At 48.0% G+C, this 25,390-nt stretch overlaps 2 protein-coding genes across 4 annotated transcripts in view; one reads left to right on the top strand and one right to left on the bottom strand.

Moving 5' to 3' along the window:
* HHAT (hedgehog acyltransferase) overlaps positions 1-5,966 on the top strand; it is a 332,511-nt gene extending 326,545 nt beyond the window's left edge. For 2 of the 3 annotated variants that reach the window (XM_047705011.1, XM_047705010.1), the window contains exon 12: positions 2,279-5,964. In XM_047705011.1, coding sequence (XP_047560967.1) covers positions 2,279-2,370 — 92 coding nt within the window. In that variant the 3' untranslated portion in view covers positions 2,371-5,964. Of the gene's footprint in view, positions 1-2,278 lie in introns of all 3 variants that reach the window. The other variant, XM_047705012.1, reaches the window with a different exon arrangement.
* KCNH1 (potassium voltage-gated channel subfamily H member 1) overlaps positions 5,896-25,390 on the bottom strand; it is a 376,496-nt gene continuing 357,001 nt past the window's right edge. The window contains 1 exon segment of the mRNA XM_047705009.1: positions 5,896-11,721. Coding sequence (XP_047560965.1) covers positions 10,858-11,721 — 864 coding nt within the window. The 3' untranslated portion in view covers positions 5,896-10,857.

The raw sequence follows: 25,390 nt of genomic DNA, 5'->3' as shown, positions 1-25,390 counted from the left end.
TAAGTTTGTGGTCATTTGCTCCAGTAGCCACAGGAAGCTAACCCACTGGCTGACGAGCAGACAGGAGGTGGGACTGTAGGGCTGGGCCTAGAGCCAGGCTCTTGGGGGTCCTCGGCTCCCCTCACTTCTCCTGCCTTCAGGGCCTAGAGTTCTGGTGCCAAGCTAATCTCAGGAGAGAGTTGAAAACAAGAGTTCAGAGGAAGACCAGGGCGGGACTTCCTGTTATCACTCTCATCTTGGTGGAGAAAGACTTCTATGTCTTTTATGTCTATTATGACTACCTTTCCTTAGTGCCCATCAGAGCCCAGGCACCGTGCAGGCCTTTACATCATGTCACATTCCCTCCTTATGTCTTCATCACCTCGGGCCGTCGTAAGAAAGTATGTGGACTGGGAGGCTTGAACAACAGGCATTTACTTCTCACAGTTCCAGAGACTGGAAAAGTCTAAGATCAAGATGCCAGCTGATCTGGTTCCTGGTGAGGACCCTCTTTCTGGCTTCTAGATGGCCACCTTCTCACTGTGTCATATGGCAGAGAGAGAGGAGGCAAGCTCTTGGCGTCCATTCTTGTGGGGGCACTAATCCCATCATGATGGCTCCTCCCTCGTGATCTGATCTCAACCCATGTACCTCCTGAAGGCCCCACCTCGAAATATGCAGTCAGGGTTACGGCATCAACCCATGAATGTAGGGGGACACAGTGAGTCCATGGCATCCTGTAGAGGTGCTCTGTCCCTCCCCTAGTTTTACATTTGAGGTTTATCAAATTGTTCCTAGTCACGGAGCTGGCAAGTGACAGAGCCAGGGTTTGAACTGGTGTCCAGTTTCACCTCGGAGCCGGCACACTTAACCATTACGCCATATTCATAGAACTTCTAGTAATAATAATCACAGCTGCTTGTTGATATAGCAAGAAGGGAGCCTATAGAAGTATAGTACCCTCAGTGGCTCCCCACTGCCTCCTCCCTACTTCTAGCCCTGCCCTGCCTGCCTCTTCCTGTGCAGTAGCCACAGTCCTGTGATCCCGGTTCCTGGGGTGGCCTGTGATGTTCACACTTGAGGTGGTCTCTCTGGTTGGTTATTTCTGACCCTTTCCATCTGACAAACTCTTGCTCACCCCACATGGCCCAGTTTAAATGTGCTCTGTCTACATCATTATCTAGCACATGTTACATGGCTCATAGATCCCAGTAGTGTGTATCTTTGCCAAGCTGGAATGGGATCACCTATTTCGGCATCTGGTACCTTCCACAGCATCTCTGCATCTCCAGAGCTCCTAAAGTCCTATGTTTGAGTAAGTGAAACATGTAGAGGACATGGAAGTCATTAAGTGACCAGCAAGAGAGGGCTGTTAATTGAAGAGGAGGAGGAGGAGAAGGGAGAGGAGGAGGAGAAAAAGAAAGAAAAGAACATCAGATATTCTAAGACGAGTACTTATAGAAGGAACCACTAAAAGCTTTGAGTTTTGAAAGCAAATGTTTAATTTAGGCTCTCCCTTCTGTGTTCTTACAGATGGCACTCAATTCCATATAACGGCCAATCTATATTTTGAGATTTACTGTGGGTCTTACGGACTTTTTTTCTTTTTTATTATTAACCACCTTAGTTTTCTAAATATATGTTCTTTAAAAGCCAGTCCTATTTTTAAGTTTTTTAAATTAATATATAATGTAGTATTTGCCCCAGGGGTACAGGTCTGTGAATCGTCAGGCTTACACACTTCATAGCACTCACCATAGCATACACCCTCCCCAATGTCCCTCACCCAGCCACCCTACCCCTCCCCCCACCCCCAGCAACCCTCAGTTTGTTTTGTGAGATTAAGAGTCTCTTACGGCTTGTCTCCCTCCTGATCCCATCTTGTTTCATTTTTTCCCTCCCTACCCCCCATGAACCCCCATCCTGCTTCTCAAATTCCTCATATCAGAGAGATCATATGATAATTATCTTTCTCTGGTTGACTTATTTCACTCAGCATAATACCCTCTAGTTCCATCCCTGTCATTGCAGATGGCAAAAAGCCAGTCCTATTTCTAAACCTAATTTCCATTTGAGATAGCATACCCCTCGTTTTATGCTGGCCCAGTAGGAATGTAGGGTTCAAGTTGTTGGTGTTCCATGTCGAGCACACCTTCCAGGAGGTGTGTGTCTTGATGCATCAGCTAAGGCCCATGTTGTTTCTTGGGTTGCCTTCTCCAAAGGGGGAGAGTTTGCACTTGTGGAAGGTCCTGCCCCAGGTGTTTCTAACTGCTCTTCTATCTCTGTCTTCCCGCTGCAGGATGGCCATATGTGACCCTCTCTGTCCTGGGATTCCTCTACTGCTACTCCCATGTGGGCATTGCCTGGGCCCAGACATACTCAGTGGACTAATGCCGCCCAGCCGGTGCCAGCCCTTCCTGCTGGCCTCCAAGGCAACTGGTGCTTCACCCTGACCTCATACGCCAAGATAACCTCCAAGGAACCAGTGCGTCATCTGCTCATCTTTTGTTGGAGTTATCTCCCTCCAAAACTGGAAGCTTGAGCTCTCATAGAAAATTGACAACCAGTGAGGCTTCTAACTTTGGGGACCAAAGCTCCCCCAGCCCCATTACTTTCCTGTTGAGTAAGCAGGGGCCCAGAGCAGTATTGTCTTGCCTGCTGCACATGGTAAACTTGTGGTCTAGAACCCGGTCCCAGGGCCCTTCAGGTTCTTTCTACTTTACCAAGAATTAAATGCAATAGATATTTCTGAAATATTTTGCTAACATTTAAGTGATTTCTTTCCCATGTCCTGCAGTGTGGTCTCTAGAACCAGCACTGGGGTCTGAGCTTCACCCTGGCAGGGAGGAGACAAAGCCGCAGTTAAGTTTCTCATTGTCCAGTCAAGGAAGATACAGCATGTCCTATCGTGTTCCAAGAGGCCAGTACCTAAGGAGATCTGTTATTGGAACACTGTCACAGTGATCGACATTTGGATGCTTGGTTCCCTAGATTTGCAGAGTATAAACATGGCAGTTCCTCTACCGGACAGTTAATCTTCATTTCCCAACAAAGAAGAATAATTAAGGAACCATGAGCTAGTGCACCCACAGACGGGTGCTACCAGGCAAGTGACAAAGGGTAAGGATGGTTTTCTACGGTCCTTTTTCCTCTCTTCATGAGTAAGCCCCAGCAGTCATCTTCCCACTCAGTGGATTACACTCTGGTTTAAACTGTTTTATTTTGTTACAAATAAAATGGAGCCTTTTCTGTCATACTGATAATTCACATTTTTACAGAATCATTTTGAGTATTTTTTAAAGAAAATGCTTAAAATGTAAATAAATACCTGTGACTCTTATTTAACTATTCACCCCTCTGGAAAGTGGGTGACAGGTCACTAATAGCCGTAAGTGGTAGAAGAGGCTGAAGAGATCTGTTTGACTTGGATTTTTTTTTTTTTTTTTTTTTTTTCTGAGAGGGCAAGTGGTATGTGAAGAAGCTGGGAAGTTTGATCCATAGTCTATGTACCTCATTATGGGAGACTTAGTACATCTCAAACCCATGGATAAAATTGTTATTGAATGAAATGTTCCCTTGGACCTGGGTTGGCCACATATCTTATATTTGCCATCTGGCGTGATCCTTGTGTCCTGGCTGTGGCTTTTAACTCAGTGAGATTCAAACTCCTAGAATGCAGGACCAGCCATCTTGCTGACATGCTTTCTTCCTACCCATTCTGCCTGGGAGAGCAGACGTGGATGGAGCAGGCAGGCGTGCAGTGGGTGTACCCCGGCTTGACTGCTGCTTGGAACAGACCCAGAGGGGCAGGCAGGCTGACAGCAGTGGCCTTAGCAGTTGGGTGAGTAAAGGACAGAGAGGCCCACGCAGGCGATCCCAAGGTACTGGGAAGTTTTAAGTAGGGTATGGTTCTGGGGAGAGAGAACACTCCAGGGACTATAGTACAGGATCATGGACTGACTCATTCTGGAACCGTGGCCAGCCACAGGGAGCCTGGCTAAGCACACACAGGGGCGTGAAGAGGATTATAGGCAAGTGTCTGATGTATGTACATAAGTAAATAATGCAAAGTATTTTGAACTCTTCAGAGACACCATTTATGTAAAAACAAATTTATTCACTCAACTTATATTGGAAGAATTGGTGAATATATTTGGAGCTAATAATCCTGAATTTCTTTTAAGCTATTACATGACTTGGAGTTCTTGGGAATTAGTTCACGATGAGCTACATATTTGAGGTCTGATTAACCAACATGCGGATTATTTAGGACCATTGTTTTCTTTCTTTGACCTCTTGCTGTTCTCCAACTGTAATATGAAAGCGGTAATAGATCTCTCTTTATGCATGTGAAGTAAAGTCTTGGATTTGCTCTAAATGAAAGACTCCTGAAGGTCCTGGCAGGACAGAGCAGCTCTGATATTCACTTTGCAAAAGCCATCAGCCCCGGGCAGCTTCAGGCATGGGGCTGGAAAACAACTAGGCAAGGTACCAAGGTCGCTTCTAGCCCCGGGATCCTCTGACCTCAACCGAGCCCTGTGGACAAGCCGAGCTGCAAATACGATCACCAAGATGATCCCCAGGGAGGCAAGCAGGACATCTGAAGGACAGCCACCTCTTGGTCATTTTGACTTATTTTGGGGACCGTGCAAGAAGATGTCCAAGTATATAATGCATAATAATATAATTATATATAATAAGAAATTAACCATAATATAATGAGTTTTCTAACAAATGTCCCAGAATATCTCCACACAAGAGGCCCAACCACTGAGAAGCCAGGTTATCTTGAGGGTGCTGGCCTTCCTCAGTGGGCATTGAGAAACCCAAAGCCCTTCTTCAGGGAAACTGTTTTATTTTAAAACAAAACAACAAAATCCCCCTAATAGTTGACACCCCTTTGGCACCCAGAATGTAGTATCTATTTCTTAGCACTGTATTACTAGTCCTTTTGACTAATTACAAAAATCATATTCACAAAGAGGGATTTTTTTTCACCATTGAGGATATATAAAGAACCTAATGTTCAGTGCTTTATTAGGTGAAATTTTTTTTTTTAGGTGAGACTTTTGAATGAGTATCAGTCACTTGGACTTCTAAATACTATCACCTTTCCTTTATTTTTATTATGCTTTTCTGCAACGTAATGAAAGAATGGGTTGTAGAGGACATCATTAAAAATGCTGTACTCATACTACGGCCCTATGGGATCAAGCAGAGGCCCAAATATGGCTTGCAGATCACAAATTCCTCATCCTGAGTTATGTTCTGTCTACAAAAAGCAAGGTGTGCTTTTTGAAATGCAGTCCCCTGGTATTAAAAAAGAAAGGTTGACAGTCCTGTGGAGAATCTTACCAGCAAGAAGCAATTATTCAAGCAAGTATTAAAACCACAGCCAAACTGAGAGTGCTGGGACTTAGGACTAGTTCATTTAGCGTCAAGCAGTCCTCTACCTTAGTAGCTTCTGAGACCATCCATGAATTAAAGCACGGATCAGAACTCATATGGTTGATATGGAACCACTCCAAAAAGACGCAGTTCTGTTTTTTACACTGTTTTAAAAGGCAGGGAAGCATTAATAGATTTTAAACAGATTTCAACCCAAATTGTTTAAAATGTAAACTTCTAATTAGGAGGTCATGTTCAGATATGTGTGAAATCACTGTGTTGTACCACAGTTTTCCAGGGATGGCACCATTGGAAGGCATCTTGGGACGTCCAAAGAACAGATACAGCCTTATTTCTGGATCATGTGGCAAACCACTGTCACAAACATTCTCTTGCTATGCTGTCCTTAGACACACAGTCTTGGGGTCTCTAGAATCCTAAGGCCCCCAAAACCAGACTTACAGGTACTCTCCAAATTAGGGCCTCCCAAACTCTTGGAATAGAAAGTACCATCCTTGTTCTGTCATCTTAGGTCAGAACATCCAATTCAATGCCTTAAAATTATGTAAGAAAAGGCAAAAAGCAAGTATCCTGTATAAAATAGTTTATTACCATAATAAATAAAATTAAACTTTTTTTTTTTTTTTTTTTACAAATATCATTTGTGCTTGTTTAAAAATGTTGAGAAGGGCATATCATCAATGGAGGGGCCCGCATATTCCTTTTACCATTCCCAAGTGCACACATACAGTGGAGTTTCTGGCAGCATGGTCAGCTGACCATAAAAATACTATCAGCTCATTTGCACTTCCGTCTATTCATGCTCATTTGGACAAAGTGGCAGATGCCACTTTGGAAGGAGTGGAAAGGAAAAAGAAAAACCCAATGGAGGATTTGGCGGGACTCAATGGAAAGATATCAATATAAGGAGAAGCCCCAGACTGACGGGCTGCTCAGGAGTAGAAGTGTCTTTACGGGGTTGGCGAACCATCAGCTGTGGACAGCCTCTCACCGATGCAGAAAGACAACGTCTGAATATTAAGAGAATACATTCATTGGGGCGGGGAGGGCACCCACTGGGTCTGGCGCCTGTGGGGCACTCAAGTCCAGTTCTAGAGGTTCCAGAATGAGTCTGATTTGCTCGCATGAGAAAGACGTTTCATTTGAAACTAATTTAAGCTGCAAATTCACATTGATTCTTTTGAATCATGTATGGTGGTGGCGGGGAGAGTGGGATTCAAAACTTCAAAACACGAATGCCTTGTGTGAGAAAATGCTTTCTCTGGTGGCTGTGGATGGTGCTGAGGGGACAGTGAAGTCCCCCCAGCTGGAGGGCACAAGAGCTGGTGGAAGTATTGGTCTTGAAGCGAGCGAGAAGGCGGTACAAGTTCGTGACAGAGGAGAGGCTACCCTGGGGTCGGAGAGTGCCCTTAGGGGGTTTCTCTTTAAGCAACACGAATGAGGAGGGGGGGGGGAGTATTGGTAGCTCCATCCCAGCTGGAGTTCAATTCAAGGGTCTTAAGGCTAAACATCTTTATTGCAAAACGTACAATGTATTAATTGAATGCACATCAGAAACTTTTATCTCCACCAAGGCTCCTAAAATTTTCTAGAGTGTATGTGCCATATGGTGGTCGAGGCAACAAGGGGAGAGGAGGCTCTCCCTACACCTGGGACCCCCTTAAGGCATTCTTTTAGTTCCCACAAAGGCTTGGACAAAAATTCTAACAGTAGGCTTCTTACTTTGACCTTCCACCAGAGGATTCAGGAGGGGAAGCTTGAGGGATGGGCTGCGGTGGTGCAAGGCATTTTTGACTCTGTGCCATGCTGGCTCCACACTTCTGAAAGAAGGTTCCAGAAAAGGGCCTGATATTTGGCCAGCAACAGCACACAGGATCTAGAAGGTTGAGGGTAAAATAGGCCCAGGAATTGGATAACAAGGAATCGGAACCACTTTGAAACACTTGGGCCCATGTTATTGTAGCATCAGAGATGTTTTAAGCCATTGGTTGCCTGCTACTGGCTACAAACTCAGCAAACAGATGTAGTCTGGGGTTGAGAATTAAAAAATGGTCTTAGGAACGAGCCAGGTCTGAGCATGAGAGAATAAGGTGGCTGAAGGTACAGATATCAAAGTTGTGCACGAAACCAGGGCTTCTCAGCCAGAGGGGTGCCTCCCTTTCCTTCCTGGGGGAACCTTATCCTACTTGGTGGAGGTATCCTTGCAGGTATAAGGGCCAGCAGCCCTCAAAGCTGGAGTCTGCATCCTCCACCAAGAACAAGTGCACCATCTGGTTGGCCATCTTCTTTCACAGACTCAACTCTCAACCCCACACCTCCCTCAGTGGGGGAGAGGAGAGCATGGTCAACAAGCAGCCGAGTGCTGGGGCAGGACCTCTGGCTCCAAAGCAGGGACACTCTGGAAAGCGAAGCCTCCCTGCAAATCACATTCAAGGTAAGGAGTTTAAGTATGAGATCAAGTAACCAGCAAGTACTGGGTAATGGAATGGTATAATACATTATGTCCCCTTCCCTCAGAAAGGAACAAATTACTCAGGTAAATATGTCTCAGCTGAACTTCTAAAGTCTAAATGTTTGGTCCAACACCTAGTGACCCTGTTTCCCTAACCTCTCTTCAGCCACCAGAAGGTTCAGTCAGTATTTGGAGCTTGTGGCCCTTGCTCAGGAAGCCAGAGCTGCATCCAGGCAAGAGTAGGTAGTTAGCACAAAGCAGCCCACGGCCACATGCATGTTGCAAAGATGAAAGGAGAGAAGGTTTGGCTCATTTAAAAAAAATTTTTTTTCCAGAGGAAACAAAGCACAAGTCCCTATAATCTTTAAGCAGAAAAGACTAAAAGCACGTACAGCCACACTGCGGTGATCTGTCACCACAGGCTCATGTGCGGGCCCTGTGACCCCGAGATGAGCACATTCCATCCACAGGATCCAGGCTTCTGGTCATGAGCCCTATCCAAATCCTAGGAGTCAATCCATGGGTACATTCATGAAGCTTTATTTTTCCCCCAAGACAAGTGTGGACTTTCAAGTCTGGCCCATCAGTGTCTTTGCCCCTCAGACCCCAGTGCGGAGTCATTTCTTACTAACAACTGTGCCCTTCAGCAGAGCCAGTGGGGAAGGGCCCCACTAGGTTGGCCTGCAGGGCGCTGTACAGGAGCCTGTCATCAAACTCGCAGAGAGCTGGGCAGGTGCTTCCGAAGCTGGGCAATGGAGTTATTAGGGCCCTGACCCCTGACTTGAAAGTAGTGGGCACTAAACTTCAGAAGCAGGCTAATGAGCACATTTAAGGAATACCAAACCAGAATATTCTGGAGCAGATGGGATTCCAGATCTTTTAGAGCCTCTGGACTAGTTGGCAGCTTCTCAAGGAGACTGAAATTCCCACTGCTTTATCCAGAGTCACAAACAGTCATGACTTGGCCTTGGGAAAATATACTTCCCCTCATTCTACGCTGCCATCTGAGGCTAGATCGAATAATGCTGCAGGCTTGGGAAGCCAGGAACCACCCCAGTAAGCCCACGAGTGGGTGAATAAGTTATATGGGACCCCGGGAGAAGGAACCTTCACTTCCTGGATCTCTATTCCCCAGGGCCATCTGTGCCAGTGCTGGGTGCCAGGAAGGGACAACCCCATTCTGCACAGACTGCTGAAGGCCGAGTCCTGGGACCTGTCATGGCCACTGAACAGGACCAAAGGGACATGTGGGTATGTGGGTGCTGACAGGAGATCTTCAGAAATGCTGAGTATCTTTGGTAGGGCAAGTCCTTCCCTGGCACGTCCCCTCTAGTACTGAGGGGATGAGCCCGGGTTCAGGATCCGTGCAGCAATGTCATGCCAGGTGCAGGGGTGAGGTGCTGTAGTGTGACCCATGCAGAAAGCCAGAGCCCTGGATGAGTCCCTGCTGTCACCCAGAGTCCAGGTCCCCTCTCTCTCCAAGCTAGTTCTTAGAGCTGAACTTCCAAACTTGCTTGTCAAGTGTTAGGGTCCTGACCCTCTCTGCAGGGCATACACCTGAGCTAGTTCCCCTGGGCCTAGGAGAGACCTCTTTCCCTTCTCAGATGCCCTTGGAAGGAGCCCAAACACATGAATAATTTGACCACAGGTGCCTAGGAGGCAACAGAGTGTCCCCGAGCACTGGCATAAGGATCTGGGTGGCCCACAGGTGGCTCTGTGACTGTCGCCCTGAGCTCAGACTTTCCCTGGGCCTCCTCTCTCCCTCACCCTACAAAGCCATCCGGAGAACCTGCTGCCTCCTCCTCTTTCTCCTGCACCTGAAGCAAGTACAGCCTTGGCCTGCAGTCTTCTCCATTTCTCCTGAAGTCCTGCTGACTGTAGCTAGAGAAAAAGAAGTTAATTTCAAAATAAGGCCAAGCATGGATCCCAAGGGTCCTCTAATGACCCCATGCAGTGGACAAAATACAAACTTCTGAAGGACCCTCAATCCCAGTGAGAATCAGAACATAGGACTTGCAACAATCATTTTTCTGAGGTTGTGTGTGTGTGTGTGTGTGTGTGTGTGTGTGTGTCTGCTTTGCTAACAAAGCAAGTCTGGGCTCATTGCCCTTCCTGCCGATGCTGCACACCCTGAGGAAGGCCACAGGAACACTGGGGGAGAGGCTGAGAAGGAAAAGAAGCGAAGGGGCCCATGCGATGAGGACAGCGGCATGGAGCAGGGCCAGAGGTGCATGAGAGGCTTCTGGAACCCTCCCTGTGGTCTCTCCCACGATAGGCTGCAGAGCACAGCCCAGAAAGTCTCTGCTTCCTGAAAGCCCCTTTCCAGCTCTTCTACTTGGAAAAGGAGACCCAAGGATTCCCGGCTCTCAGTGCCCATGGGAGGTACCCAAAGCACCTCACGGCTTTCTGGTCTTAACCATTAGGGACAGAAAGTTGCAAGGCTCTTCCCTCCTTATCCCTCAAGCTCCCCTTGTCCTGGGCTGGTTACAAATGACTACCATAGGAAAATAGAAGATGACGACAGACATGGGCTGTACAAGGACAGGGAATGCTGGGAAGTCCCTGTGCCCACCTCAGTCTTTGGGGTTCTTGGCGCAGGAGCCCAGCCTGGTATCTACATGAGGGGGTTCTCCAGGGCGCTCCCGCTAGTCTCCAAGTAGCTGCTCCTCTTTTCTAGTGGTTGTCCTCTTTTACAAAGATCATGGCAGTAAAAAATTAAAAATGAAGGAAAATACCCTTTAGACAGCATGCCCCCTCTTCCAAAATTGTGCAGACAGTTCGAGAGCGGCTGCCATCTTGCAGGATGGTGGCATGGGCCTCTTCCCACATCTGCTCCCAGAGAGAGCGAGCGAGAGAGTGTGTGCCTAAGCAACTGGTCCCGCTCCGATTTTCTGTCAGGAAAAGCCTACTTTGGAAGTTGTTGGTCATGTAGGTGTGTGTGGTGGGAGGGGTGTTGAGGGCAGGGAGGCGGGGTTTTATCTTTGACTTTCTTTCTTTCTCTTTTTTAAACAAACCACTCAGCTTGCTCCAAAAATGTCTCTTTCTGATTCTGGGGACTGGGGTCTCGATATCTCAAACAGCTCCTGAGGAGACTGAGAGGATCTTCTGGAAGTTAATATCCTGAGTATCTCAGAGAGCTGTTTCTCAATATTTGTCATTTTGGTGTTCAAGGCCTTGATGTCCTCCTTCAGCTCATGCTTCACCTCCAGGACAGTGGCCTGCAGTGTCTGCTCAGGGATGGGGTAGAAAGAGTGCTTGACCTCCGCCAAGATGGGGCTTCGGTCCTGGGGGCTCCTGGCCTCGCCGACGTTGTCCAGGCGCAGGTCGCTCTTGGTGATGCCGCTGTCGCAGGAGTCCGTCTTCTTGAGGGTGGCCTCTCCGGACGCCTTGGTCCTGTCGGGGAGCGTCTCCATGGACTCAGCCTTGGCCACCTGGCTCCAGTCCTCAGCCTTGCCGCAGGCATCCCTGAAGCGGGCCCAGCCCTTGCGCCTGGCGCAGTCGCCGCCTCCGCCGCCGGCCCTGGCACCCAAGCACTCAACCCCAGGCGCGTGCAGCCGGCCGTGGTCTGCCACTGCAGCTGTGGTGGTCGCCTGGAAGGCCACGGGCGTGGCGGGGCTCTCACGCACGGTCACCACGCTGGCCTTCGCCAGACTGTGATTGGCCGAGGCGTGCTCGGGGAGGGCGCTGCCCTTCTCTACGTCCAGGTCGTCGGGGTCGCGGCCGCCCCGCTCTGCAGCCAGTCGGGCCTCCTTCTGCTGCCGGAACCTCTGGAAGAGTCGCCGGACAGGGTGGTCCGGGGGCAAGATCAGGGGGGCCTCATTCTTGCGTTTCATGCGTTCTTCCTCCTCACGTTTCACATCGCTGATCTTCCGGAACACGATCTGCAGCAAGACAGAAACACAGCAAAGCTCAGCCCCTCGGCATCAGCCTCTCCGGCCCCCAAGGGCCAGGTGCACTCATGGCGCACCCGCATCCCTGCTGGGCCCCACCGGGCTTTGCTCAGGGCCTGCCCACCCCTGCCTTTCCCGACCCTCAGCCCTCCTTCCCAGGAACTGACTCTTGCCCTCATTCTCTTCAAGAGAAACAACCCCCCCACCCCGTCCATCCCCATGAGCCAGGAGGGAGGCTGGAGATGCCAGATGGCCTCCTCCTGGGAGACTGTCTTGGTGCCTCAGCGGGGCCCCTGTTAACCTGTCCTGGCCCGGAGTCTAGCTTTTCAAAAACCATTTTTCTGACCCCGCTGCATTAGAACCTCTAGACAGGAAGCCCTTGCATCCATAACAAGCTTCCCAGGTGATGTATGCATGAACGTTTGAGTCCCCCTGGTCTACACCACATTCCAGTGCAAGAAGGTTCAGATGAGTACCCAGGCAGGGCCACAGCTAAGACCACCACTGCCATCTGCAGATCTGGACCCTTAAGTGAACTCGGCTGGCTCTGAAAGCAAAAGCAAGTCTCACTCGGAGGCACCCCCCCATCCTCAGGCGACTCAGGGGAAGAGCCCATGGCCTTGCACACGGCCTTGTCTTAACACCAGCAACCACCCGGATGGGTCGTGAGGTACTCAAATGTTACTTCATGTATTCCTCGTAGCAGCACTGGAAGGCCCCTGGGATGCATTCTCATTTTAGAGAAGAGGAAGACCAAGGTTCAGGGTAGCTAAATGTCCCATGAAAGACAAGTTTGCCATAAGTGACTCATCCCCAAGGCGTCTAACCCCAGACCCGTCAGACATCCAACAAGTACTCATGAATGAAGACAATGCTTCATGCAGAGGATGGACAGATAGCCAACCAGTTCAAGAGTCTGGCCCTGAGTGCAGCAAGAGCCACAAATGACAGGGCTTTTCCCGGGCTGCCCTCCGGTTATGGGAAAGCCATGTAATTTCTGGCTTATGCGGCATGGAGCAGGTGCACTCAGGGATGTGCTGACTTGTCCCACCTCTGAAGCTATGGGAAGCCACCTACCATATGTTGTTATAGAAATTACTGGTCTGGGGCGCCTGGGTGGCTCAGTGGGTTAAAGCCTCTGCCTTCGGCTCAGGTCATGATCCCAGGGTCCTGGGATCGAGCCCCACATCGGGCTCTCTGCTCAGCAGAGAGCCTGCTTCCTCCTCTCTCTCTCTGTCTCTCCGCCTACTTGTGATATCTCTGTCAAATAAATAAATAAAATCTTTAAAAAAAAAAAAAAGAAATCACTGGTCTGAGGACCCATCCTGTAATCACTGAGAAGCAGAGGAAAGGCCTGTGTAAGGGAGAAAAGCAGCTTTTCCACCCCTGCAATCTGGAAAACCTGTGCCCTGGGCAGGCAGGCTCGGACCAACACAGATCCCACCCTGAGGACCTGCCACAGGGTTCTCAGGTCTTGGGGAGGCACATGGGGTGGCAGGCTGGGAACACAGGCTTTGGGATCAGAAAGAATGAAATCCTAGCCCTCACCTCACCGTGTGACCTCACACAGGCATCGTAACTCCTGAGTCTATTTCCTCCTTTTCCCCACTTTTCTGACTTGGTGTAAAGCTAACACAAGACTACTTAGGTGACAGCACTGGCCCATGGTTGATGCTCAATCTGAACCCTTCTTCCTTCACTCTCTCAAGGCCTCAGCCTTTTTAACCTCCAGGTACCAATCGATGGGAGAATGTCTTCTGCGCAGAAAGAGGAAACACAGATGTCCTAGTCAATGACCTAAAGGAAGGCACTGGCTTGGAACACACACGGTCCTCCTGGCAGCTCTCTCAACACCAAGAGTAGGGAGCTCCGGAGGCCTGAGATGTTTGAACACTAAAGAAAAGGAAGTACTTCTCTAGACACCAAGAAAGCAACACAGAACTTATCCCAAGAAGTTGAATGTGAAATATACCAGGAGACCGACAAAGGCCGTTAATACGCGCTCGTGATGGACTCTTGTGAGGGGCAGGGTATCCTCTGCTCTTCAACCCAAGGCCCCATGGATCCTAGACTAGAGGACGGGGGCCCAGCTTGACCCGGGCAATGTTTTCAGCTGTTGTAGTCCTGTTAACAGGGCAGTTCAGCATGTACGGGCTGGGGCTCCCTGTAGGGGATGTCTGGCTCTATGCCGACTCTTCTGAAGCCTCTTGGCTTATCCCAAAGTGTCCTCCTAGTGCTGCTATCAGCCATCCTGCGAGCTGGAGACAGCCCCACCTGAACATCTGTGGTTTGCCTGATGGGCAGATGAACCAGGGAAGAGCTTCCTGCCCTGCAAAAATGCCCGCCCTTTGAGAATCCATGAGTAAAACCAGCAACCCCCAGCAGACACAGAGCTGCTGTGGTCTGACAGCTGAGCTGACCTGGGCTCTGGGGTTCTGCTTACTAACTTCACCTGTGTTTTGGGAGACGCTGGACTTGGAATCTTTGTTTCCGAGGCAGCCACGACCACACATTTGGCCAAGTATTTCATATCTGAGTGGGCAGGGGTGGCCACACGACCCACAGTAGTGAGGCAGGAATGGGACGCCCTCTGTATCTGTGCATCACCCTGATGGGTGGGAAGGGCACTTCCTGTGCCATGTTCCAGTCAAGTGGTGCCTCCCATCTCTAACCCCACTGTGGAGCTGCAGAGCGGGGCGTTCTGGGTTTCCATTGCCCCCTAGTGGACGGATGAAGCAGCACGATCAACTCTCCTGCCTCCCACCCCTCAGGCCCTGGGTAAGCTCCATCCTTTCTGAGCAATTTCAGGTCTTGAAAAGCCCCATTCACCTGCTTGAGGCTCCATGCCATCTCATCTCATGGCCCACCCCTTCACCCTGACTCCTACATGACCTTCAGGATTCAGCTTAGGAGTCATGTCCTCCAACAAGCTTCCCTGGCTTTCCCCACGGTCGAAGACCTTTGCAGACGGGAGCACACAGCCCTGTCACAGCCAGCGGCAACCATCATGAAAAGCAGCATTTTGGTTATTCATCTTTTCCACGTTTGTTTTCTTCTTCTTTTTTTTTTTCATCTTCGGTACCATGTCTGATATATATAGTGCTTAATCAATGGTCATTGAATCACTGAATATGTCAGTGAATAAATTATGGCCATCTCCCTGTTTGTGAGCTCGTGCTAGGGTAAAAGAAATGATGCATATGCCATCCCCCAACACACACACACACACACACACACACACACACACAGCTGACTCAGATGTTTGAGGTCTAATGGAGAGCAGGAAAGATTACCAGTGGACTTGTCTATGCACAACAGATATGGTCCTGATGAGTAGTGAACACATGGGCCCTGATTTATGATACTTCTACCTTAAGATGGTGCTCAAGGGATACATGTTCCCTAGAAATTATGCATTTGCTGGGGCCAGCGATATGCGCCATGATGCTCTCCCGTGATGCCAGGCAGAGGCAGCGAGCCCCAGCTCCTGGGCAGCCAGGTAATCACGAAGGTAGACAGCTGACCCATGTAGGACCATTCCTACTCACGCAACCGTGCTGTCTGTCCTTCCCTTCCAGTACGGCACTCGATCATTTACATGAGACCGTCAACACTTTGTTATAAAATAGGCTTTGTATTAGAGGAAGGTCACAGGGCTATAAGTAAAAACAGAACTTCAGGGGCAGTCTGGTGTTCTCGCCTTGCCATCACCTTTCCTCCCACTGGCAAAGGGTAGCGGGGCCACAGCACCAGGGGTGAGTCTGGAGACACTATTACGAGGGACTCTGGTCACCCGCCAGAAAGGCCACAACCTGGTGACAGGCTGGCCTGGGTCCAGTCACTGATGACGGGATCAGTCTGGATCGCTCCTGGCCAGCCAGAGTCCTGCAGGCCCACAGGGACATATATTTTGCCTTGCCTGACGTGGGGGGGGTCAAGAGGCCCCTGCAGAATGCTGAGCAGCTCATGACTTATGGCAGCTTGGGGAGACAGAGGAGTTCCCGGGCAGGATGGCCATTGTGCCTCCCTCATTCATCTCTGCATCCCTCTGGGGGCTCACGAGGCACCAGCCTTGAGCCTGGAGGCCTTTACTAGGTGGCTGTTGAGCTGAACAGAACTGACATCTGGCTCGTCAAGCTACAGGGCTTTCTGCGCAGCTACTTCAAGTGTGTTTGAAAAAGCAAACCGCCTGGAGTCTGAGGTGAGTCAGTACCTTCGATGCCCTTCTGGGTTCCATTCACGGAGAGCCTGGGTCCTCTCAAGCCCTTTCCAAGCCCCAGACCCAGACCCAGACCAAGGGGGGCCAGAGTCTCCTCAGTGTCACTGAGCGAGAGGGCCCCAGCTGCACAGGTTGGGGAAGGATGGGGTGGAGAAGGGAATGGACCACCTGGAGTCGGGACAGCACAGAGGGTGAGGGGAGGGCAGCTGAGTGGGAGCCCAGTTGCTTGAAAGAGCTCAGGTTGGAAGCAAAAATATATACATAATGTCAATTCTCAGTGGTTTACATAAATGAACAGAGACTGAGCATGAATCATAGAAAACCACAGATAAACCAAAAGGAATTTATTTTGGTTTTCGTCAGATTCAGACACATGCCCTTGATCCTAAACATGGAGAAGCAGTAGGAAGAGCACAGGCTTGGAGTGCTCCCAACCCTATCACTGACCAGCCACCCTGTGGCCTTGGGTAAGTCATGTCCTTCCTTGGCTGGACAAGATCACCAGTTCTCAAACCTGGTGTTCTCAAACTTGACCTCACTCTACTGAGTGAGAACTTCCTGCAGTAGGCTCAGAAACTGGCACGGGTGACAAGCTCCCAAGTGACTGTGACTCCGGCAGCCTGAGCCAGGTCTCCGACCCCTGGACTGATGACTAGTGAGGTCACAGCCATTCTGCTGTCTTCAGTTTGTACACGCATGCTCAGACAGGAGTGTGGCCACACACTGGCCCAGCCCCCCCTCCCCAAGTGCCCCTCTGCCAGAGCCCACACCTGCAGCTCTACCCCCTGTGTGCTGCCTGGGATTTGGTGGAGGTGACCTCAGTGAGACCCAATGGGACCCCTGGTCCCTGGAGGAGGACCCAAAGAGGACTGATAGGCCCTGCTATGACTTTAGGCTCCTTCATCCTTTGATCCAACAGAAAGAGGTTTGTGGCCTGGAACGGATGACACAAAGATATACGTTTATAGAGCAAACATTTACAGAGCACTTCTGGTGTGTGGGGCACTCAGCGGGGTATACACACATAGCCGTGCCATGCCAGGGGGAGTGGGGGTCTGGGCTGGCACAGACCCAAGTTACTGAGAGAGAAAGAGCAGCATCAGTGGGGGCAGGTCCCCAGCCTCCTGTCCCTAAAGGCCCTGCTGACGTGGCCTCCTCCTCATGGCTTCCCCTCCCACCAGCCCCCTCCACTGGCAGCCCTGCCTGGTTTTACGACAGAGCATAAAACATGAAGATTAACAAACGGGGCCATTTACAAAACTGAAAACCTGGAAAAACAAAGTGGAGATGGACTGATTTGATAAGGCAGTGAGCTGGGTGTTGCTTTTGGAAAAGGCCAGTTCTTAACCTCCCTCCGAATGGCTCTTTATGGAATCAAGGGCTGCTTTTTTTCTCTCACAGCAGCATGAATATGTGGACTGCCCAGGGAGGGGTCAAAGCTTCCAGAAGGACCGATGGAGGCCAGTCCAGGTCAGACATCAGTCACGGAGCCCAGACTGTGAGCTGCCAGCACCTGTGGCTAGAAGGGGATGGAGCCCATCTCTGCCAGCCCACACTCCTCAGGCTGCCGGCTTGTGGGGAGCCAGACAGGCAAGCCCAGCCTTGACAACAGCCGTGGGGGCCTGGGGTGGTGGGCATGGGGGCACAGGTGGAGGCAGCACGAGGACAGACAGCACAAGCACACCCTCTGAAGTCAGACGGCCTGGGGATCATGTGCTCTGCATCCCGGCTTCCTCACCCACGCAAGCAGATAACATGACCAAATTCACAGGCCTCATGTGAAGGTCTCAGTAAACCCTTTGAATAGTTGCTAAAGAAGTGTGTTCTGAATCATTCTCTGTGGGGGTGACCCTGAGATGATTCTGGAAGGAGGAGCTGGAAGTAGTCAGGTATAAAAGGTGGAGAATTTGGGCAAAAGTATCCAGACAGGATGGCACAGACAATGACACAAGGCAGAAATGTCACCAACGTAGAAACATGTGTCTGTGGGAGCAGCCCCGGTGGGCAGTTCTGACACTGACCGAAAGTGTCTCGTGTGCCAGGCACTGCTGTGCCATGTCTGATGTGTGCTATCTCATGCCATCCTTACAACAGCCCCAGCAGCAGAGTACCATCACTACCCTCATTTTCCAAATGAAGAAACTGAGCCTAGAAAGGTAAGTGACTATCTAAGGGCATGCAAATGGTGGAGATGACACTCAAAGTCTGGCCACTTGAATCCCCACCCAGGCCCGAGTTCTGAGCCGTTCTGCTAAGGAAAAATGCCTTGGGTTTTTGGGAAAAGGACAGTTTTTCCCCAGTATGTGTTGATAACCTCAATCCATGCCCAGCCTGTCCTCTCCACTAGTTTCTCTCACTTCCTGTCCTTCGGCAACTTCTCTAAAGATTTCAAGGGCAGTTCTATAGAACAGAGGGATCTGGCCAAGAAGCTGTGGCTCCAGGAGCATTCAAGGCAGGGGGATGACTCCCCATGGCCATTAGACTGTGTGGCCCTTCAGTTCATTAGGATGGAGGAATCACTTAAGGTGAAATGCAGACTTTGAGTGGTCGGGACAAGTAGCAGAGTCTGTGTAGCTCATGAGCAGGGCATCTGGCTTATGGGAAAAATTGTGCCTTCCTGGAGGATGCTGAGGGCACCAGTTACCCTCCTAGCCATGAGTGACCTCGAGGCCCAGCACTGGAAGGGGGAGCAAGACTGCAGTGAAGTCCCAGGGGACCTTCTCCAGGAATCATCTAGAGGCTAGAGGTGCTCTGCCCTCAGGTGGCCTGGGCTGGTACCCCTCAGAGTGCTACTCTCAGGTGGCCCCACCCACCACCACTCACATCTGCACTTCCTTCTGGCATTAAGCAAGAAGGACCTTGCCAGACCTCTTAGTGGCATTCCAGTAAGACGAGCATCCTCTCATTCATTCCTGGCCCCCACAGCAAGGTCTTCTTTGGACAAACTAATCTACGGCATGAAACGCTCCTACAGATGCACCTGTTCCTCTGTCTTGAGGGTGATACAAGGCCAAGAGGGATGAGGACCCTTCCTTATCCCCGCTGCCCAGTAAAAGACATGCATCCCTTGGCTGCTGTTCAGGGATGGGATGGCACCACGGTGTGGGAGCTGCCAGCCTCTGGCATTTTACCAGGGCTGTCTCTGTCACTCTTCTCCCTGCTTTCTGCTCCCTCAGTGTAGTGGACCAAATTATGGTCACCAAAATATACGTTCACGCAGAACTCAGAATGTGGTCTTATTTGGAGTAAGGGTCTCTGCCTACATAATAAGGTAAGGATCCTGAGATGAGATCATACTTCCTAAGGGCTCAAATGCAATGGTGAGTGTCTCAGAAAAGAGAAGACACAAAGCACAGAGCAAACAGGCCATGTGAACGTGGAGGCAAGTATTGGAGTGATGCAGCTACAAGCCAAGAAATGCCAAGGATTGTTGGCAGCGCCGAGAAGCTGAAGAGAAGCACGATGTCTCTGCCAGAGCCTCCGGCAGGACCTGGCACTCTAGGCACCCTGGTTTGACTTCTGGCCTCCAGAACTGAGGAAGAATACATTGCTGCTGTTTTAAGCCTTCTCAGTTGGTGGTAATTTGCTACTGTGGCCCTTGGCATCTAGACCTCACTTTCCTTTCCTGCTGCTGCTACTTCCCATCCCGCCTGTGGTTTGCTCTCCATGCGCCCCCTGGCTGTCCTCCTGCTTCACTGCACATTTCATGCGGCTGAGAGCTTGTGGAGGTGCTGGCCAGACCCAGAGGATGGTTCTTGATCTTTCTAAGCCCCCAGCTGTCTCATCTACTCCTCCTTCCAGCCTTGCTGTGGTGATGCAGTAAATGACATTTGTGAGACACCCCTTCCGCCCTTCACCTTTATAAATAATCCTGCTTTTCTCACTAGTTCAGCCCTAAACCTGAAATTTCCTGCGCTGAGCATGGCTGTGTCAATGTCTTGTAGACCCTTCAGGTCCTGCACTCCTGGCCAGAGCAGCTTCTCTTCCCACCCAACCCTTCCCCAGCATGAGCCAAGTCATCAGTGGGTCAGGAGGATATGGGGCCAAGAACGGTGAACTAGAGTTCAGCCTCCAACACGTCCTCAGTAATGCCTCCCCATCTGGGGACGCTCTGATTGTGATTTGGGAAATCCTGTTAACACGATATGGTCTCATTATTCTATGGGGCAACTTGAGAAAATGGAAGGTGACCTGGGATTTGCAGATATCAAATCCACCAAATACTTCTGAGCATCTGGTTCACTCCCCATTGCGCCTTCAGCCTGATTATCCCACACAACCTTACTCACACTGTCTCCTGACAATCCATGTTTCTTTCCACCCTGGGCACAAAGTGCCTCCTCAGGACAGGAGGCAAAGGGAAATGGAAAGTAGGAGAAAGGGTATGCCCTGGAGCCTGCCACCAGGGGGCGCCCATGAGGGGGAGGGAGCGCTCAGGGCACACATTGACGAGTCAACATTCCACTACCCGGGTCTTAATCTGAATCCCTCTCCAGGGCTTCTCCTCGCTTCCTCATCTGAGCCTTCAACCCCAACAGCAGCTAAGGCTCATCAGCCATTCAACAAAGGACCAGATATTGGACTAAGTGCTTTGTCCACATCAGTGACCCTTCCAACCCTCAGAGGTGAACACAGAAGTCATTCCCCAGCTAAGTCTGCACCTGATGCCCTCTGGATTCATGTCTCTGCACTGTGTACTTCTTACGACCCAGAAGGACAATAATTAAAGATTCATCCATCCCCAACGTTTTCTGGTTGGTTGCATTCTCTTCATTATTTTTTCTGAAAAATCTGATAGCAAAGCATTTATGTGTATAATTGTTTTCCTACTCTTAGAAATAGTTGTTTTCCCATGCACCCCAATGTTTATAGCAGCAATGTCCACAATAGCCAAAATATGGAAAGAGCCCAGATGTCCATCAACAGATGAATGGATTAAAGATGTGGTACTTGAATTTAAAGATACACCCAGACTGAAAGTGAAGGGATGGAGAACCATCTTTCATGCCAATGGGACTCAAATGAAAGCTGGGGTAGTGATTCTCAAATCAGATGAATTACATTTTAAGCTAAAGACTGTAGGCAGAGGTACAGAAGGACACTACATAATTCTTAAAGGGACTATCCACAAAGATCTAACAATTGTAAATATTTATGCCCCCAACATGGGAGAAGCCAACTACATAAACCAACTGTTAATCAAAATAAAGAGTCATATTGATAAGAATACGTTAATTGTAGGGGATCTTAACACACCACTCTCAGCAACAGACAGAACATCTAAGCAGAAAATCAACAAAGAAACAAGAGTTTTGAATGATACATTGGACCAGATGAACCTCATAGATATATACAGAACATTCCACCTTGAAACAATAGAATACTCATTCTTCTCAAGTGCACATGGAACTTTCTCCAGAATAGACCATATACTGGCTCACAAATCAGGGCTCAACTGATACCAAAAGACTGAGATTATTCCCTGCATATTCTCAGACCACAATGCTTTAAATCTGGAACTCAATCACAAGAAAAAGTTTGGAAGGGATCCAAACACTTGGAAGCTAAAGATCATCCTGCTCAAGAATCTTTGTTTGGATCAACCAGGAAATCAAAGAAGAACTCAAACAATTCATGGAAACCAATGAGAACGAAGACACATTGGTCTAAAACCTATGGGATATGCAAAGACAATCCTAAGGGGGAAAAACACAGCCATCTAAGTCTCACTCAAAAAATGTGAAAAATCCTGAATACACAAACTCTCTTTACACCTTAAAGAACTGGAGAATCAACAACAAATTAAGCCAACCCCATGCACAAGAAGGAAAATAATTAAGATTAGAGCAGAGATCAACGCGTTAGAAACTTGAAATACAGTAGAACACATCAACGAAACTAGAAGCTGGTTCTTTGAAAGAATAAGATTGATAAACCTCTGGCCAAACTAATCCAAAAGAGAAAGGACCCAAATTAATAAAATTATAAACGAAAGGGGCAAGATCACAACTAACACCAAGGAAATGGAAACAATCATCAGAAATTATTATCAACAGCTTTATGCCAATAAGTTATGCAACCTAGAAGAAATGGATGTACTCCTGGAAACCTATAAACTACACCAAGACTGAAACACAAATTGACAACCTGAATAGACCAAAACCAGTAATGAGATTGAAACAGTGATCAAAAACCTCGACAAAACAAAACAAAAACTAAGAGTGCAGGACCTAATGGTTTCTCTGGGAAATTCTACCAAACATTCAAAGAAATAATACCTATTCTCCTGAGGAACAGAAGGAAAACTTCCAGACTCTTCCTATGACCCCCAAACCAGGCAAAGATCCTATCAAAAAGGAAAATTTCAGACCAATATCCCTGATGAATATGGATGCCAAGATTCTCAACAAGATCCTAGCTAATAGGATCCAACAGTACCTTAAAAAGATTACCCACAATGGCCAGGTGGGATTTATCCCTGGGATGCAAGGGTGGTTCAACATTCGCAACTCAATCAAAGTGACAGAACAAATCAATAATAGAAGAGAGAAGAATCACATGGTCCTCTCAATTGATGCAGAAAAAAACATCTGACAAAATACAGCATCCTTTCTTGATGAAAACTCTTAGAAGAAGAGGGACAGAGGGAACAGTCCTCAAATTAATAAAATCCATCTTTGAAAAACCCACAGCAAATATCATTCTCAATGGGGAAAAACTGAGAGCCTTCCCACTGAGATCAGGAACACGACGAGGATGCCCATTTTCACCACTGTTGTTCAACATAGTACCTGGAGGTCCTAGCAACAGCAGTCAGACAACAAAAAGAAATAAAAGGTATTCAAATTGGCAAAGAAGACGTCAAACTCTCTCTCTTCGCAGATGACATGATACTTTATGTGGAAAACGCAAAAGACTCCACTCCCAAATTACTAGAACTCATACAGCAATTCGGTATTGTGGGAGGATACAAAATCAATGCACAGAAATCAGTTGCTTTCTTATACACTAACAATGAAACTGTAGAAAGGGCAATTAGAGAATCAATTCCATTTACAATAGCACGAAAAACCATAAGATACTTTGGAATACATCTAATCAAAGAGGTAAAGGATCCATACTCAAGGAACTACAGAACACTCATGAAAGAAACTGAAGAAGACACAAAAAGATGGAAAAACATTCCATGCTCATGGATCGGAAGAATAAACATTGTTAAAATGTCTATCCTGCCCAGAACAATCTATACATTCAATGTCATCCCAATCAAAATACCACCGGTAGTTTTCAAAGAGCTGGAGCAAATAATCCTAAAATTTGTATGCAATCAGAAGAGACCCCGAATTGCTAAGGAAATGTTGAAAGACAAAAACAAAACTGGCATCAACACGTTACCTGATTTCAAGCTTTACTACAAAGCTGTGATCACCAAGACAGCATGGTACTGGCACAAAAACAGACACATAGACCAATGGAATGGAGTAGAGAGCTCAGATATGGACCCTCAACTCCATGGCCAAATAATATTCAACAAAGCAGGAAAAAATATCCAGTGGAAAAAAGACAGTCTCTTCAATAAATGGTGCTAGGAAAATTGGACAGCTATGTATAGAAGAATGAAACTCGACCATTCTCTTACACCATACACAAAGATCAACTCAAAATGTTTGAAAGACTTCAACGTGAGACCAGAATCCATCCAAATCCTAAAGGAGAACATAGGCGGTTTCCTCTTCGACATCAGCCACAGCAACTTCTTCCAAGACACATCTCCAAAAACAAAGGAAACAAAAGCGAAAATGAACTTTTGGGACTTCATCAAGATCAAAAAATTCTGCACAGCAAAGGAAACAGTCAACAAAACAAAGAATAGAGGAAGATGCTAGCAAATGACACTACAGACAAAGAGCTGATATCCAAGGTCTATTAAAAAAACTTCTCAAACTCAACACCCAAAAAACAGATAATCATGTCAAGAAATGGGCAGAAGACATGGACAGACCCTTCTCCAGTGAAGACATACCAATGACTAGCAGACACATGAAAAAATGTTCATCATCATGGGCCATTAGGAAAATTCAAATCAAGACCACATTGAGATACCATCTTACACCAGTCAGAATGGCAAAGATTAACAAGGCAGGAAACAACAAATGTTGGAGAGGATGTGGAGAGAGGGGACCCCTCTTACACTGTTGGTGGGAATGCACATTGGTGCAGCCACTTTGGAAAACAGTGTGGAGATTCCTCAAAAAATTAAAAATAGAGCCACCCTATGACCCTGCAATTGCACTACTGGGTATTTACCCCAAAGATACAGAAGTAGTGAAATGAAGGGCCATATGTACCCCAATGTTCATAGCTGCAATGTCCACAATAGCCAAACTGTGAAAAGAGCCAAGATGCCCTTCAACAGACAAGTGGATAAAGAAGATGTGGTCCATATATACAATGGAATATTACTCAGCCATCAGAAAGGATGAATACACAACTTTTGCATCAACATGGATAGGACTGGAGGAGATTATGCTGAGTGAAATAAGTTAAGCAGAGAAAGTTAATTATCACATGGTTTCACTTACTTGTGGAGCATAAGGAATAACATGGAGAACATTAGGAGAAGGAAAGGAAAAGTGAATTGGGGTAAATCAGAGGGGGTGACAAAGCATGAGAGACTGTGGACTCTAAGAAACAAACTGAGGGTTTTAGAGGGGAGGAGGTGGGGGATGAGTGAGCCTGGCGGTGGGTATTAGGGAGGGCACATATTGCACGGAGCACTGGATGTTGTACATAAACAATGAATCTTGGAACACTGCATCAAAAACTAATGATGTATATTATGGTAACTAACATAACACAATAAATAAAAGATGTGGTGTGTACACACACACACACACACACACACACACACACACACACACTAGAATATTACTCAGGCATCAAAAATAATGAAATCCTACCATTTACATTGGCATGGAATGAACTAAAAGGTATTATGCTAAGCGAAATAAGTCAGAGAAAGACAAACACTATATGATTTCACTCATATGTGGAATTTAAGAAACAAAACAGATGAACATAGGGGAGGGGAAGGAAAAGTACTATAAGATGAAACCAGAGAGGGAGGTAAACCATAAGAGACTCTTAATCATAGGAAACAAACTGAGGCTTGCTGGAGGGGAGGAGATTGGTGGGATGGGATAACTGGGTGATGGGGATTAAGGAGGGCACATGATATAATAAGCACTGGGTGTTATATGCTACTGATGAATCACTAAATTCTACCTCTGAAACTTAATTAAAAAAAAAAAAAGATGCTTTCAAAAAAGGAAGAAATAGGCGCTTTCTACCAAAATGGACATATAACTGTGAATCCTGACAACCTGTACACTCCTAGAGAGTTGGGTCTGACATCACTGTTGTCTTTCCTGATCCTTTTGC

Source organism: Lutra lutra, chromosome 15, assembly GCF_902655055.1.
Source record: "Lutra lutra chromosome 15, mLutLut1.2, whole genome shotgun sequence".
Classification (NCBI taxonomy): domain Eukaryota; kingdom Metazoa; phylum Chordata; class Mammalia; order Carnivora; family Mustelidae; genus Lutra; species Lutra lutra.
Note: the sequence above shows the minus strand (reverse complement) of the source record. Positions and strands in the feature narration are given on the sequence as shown.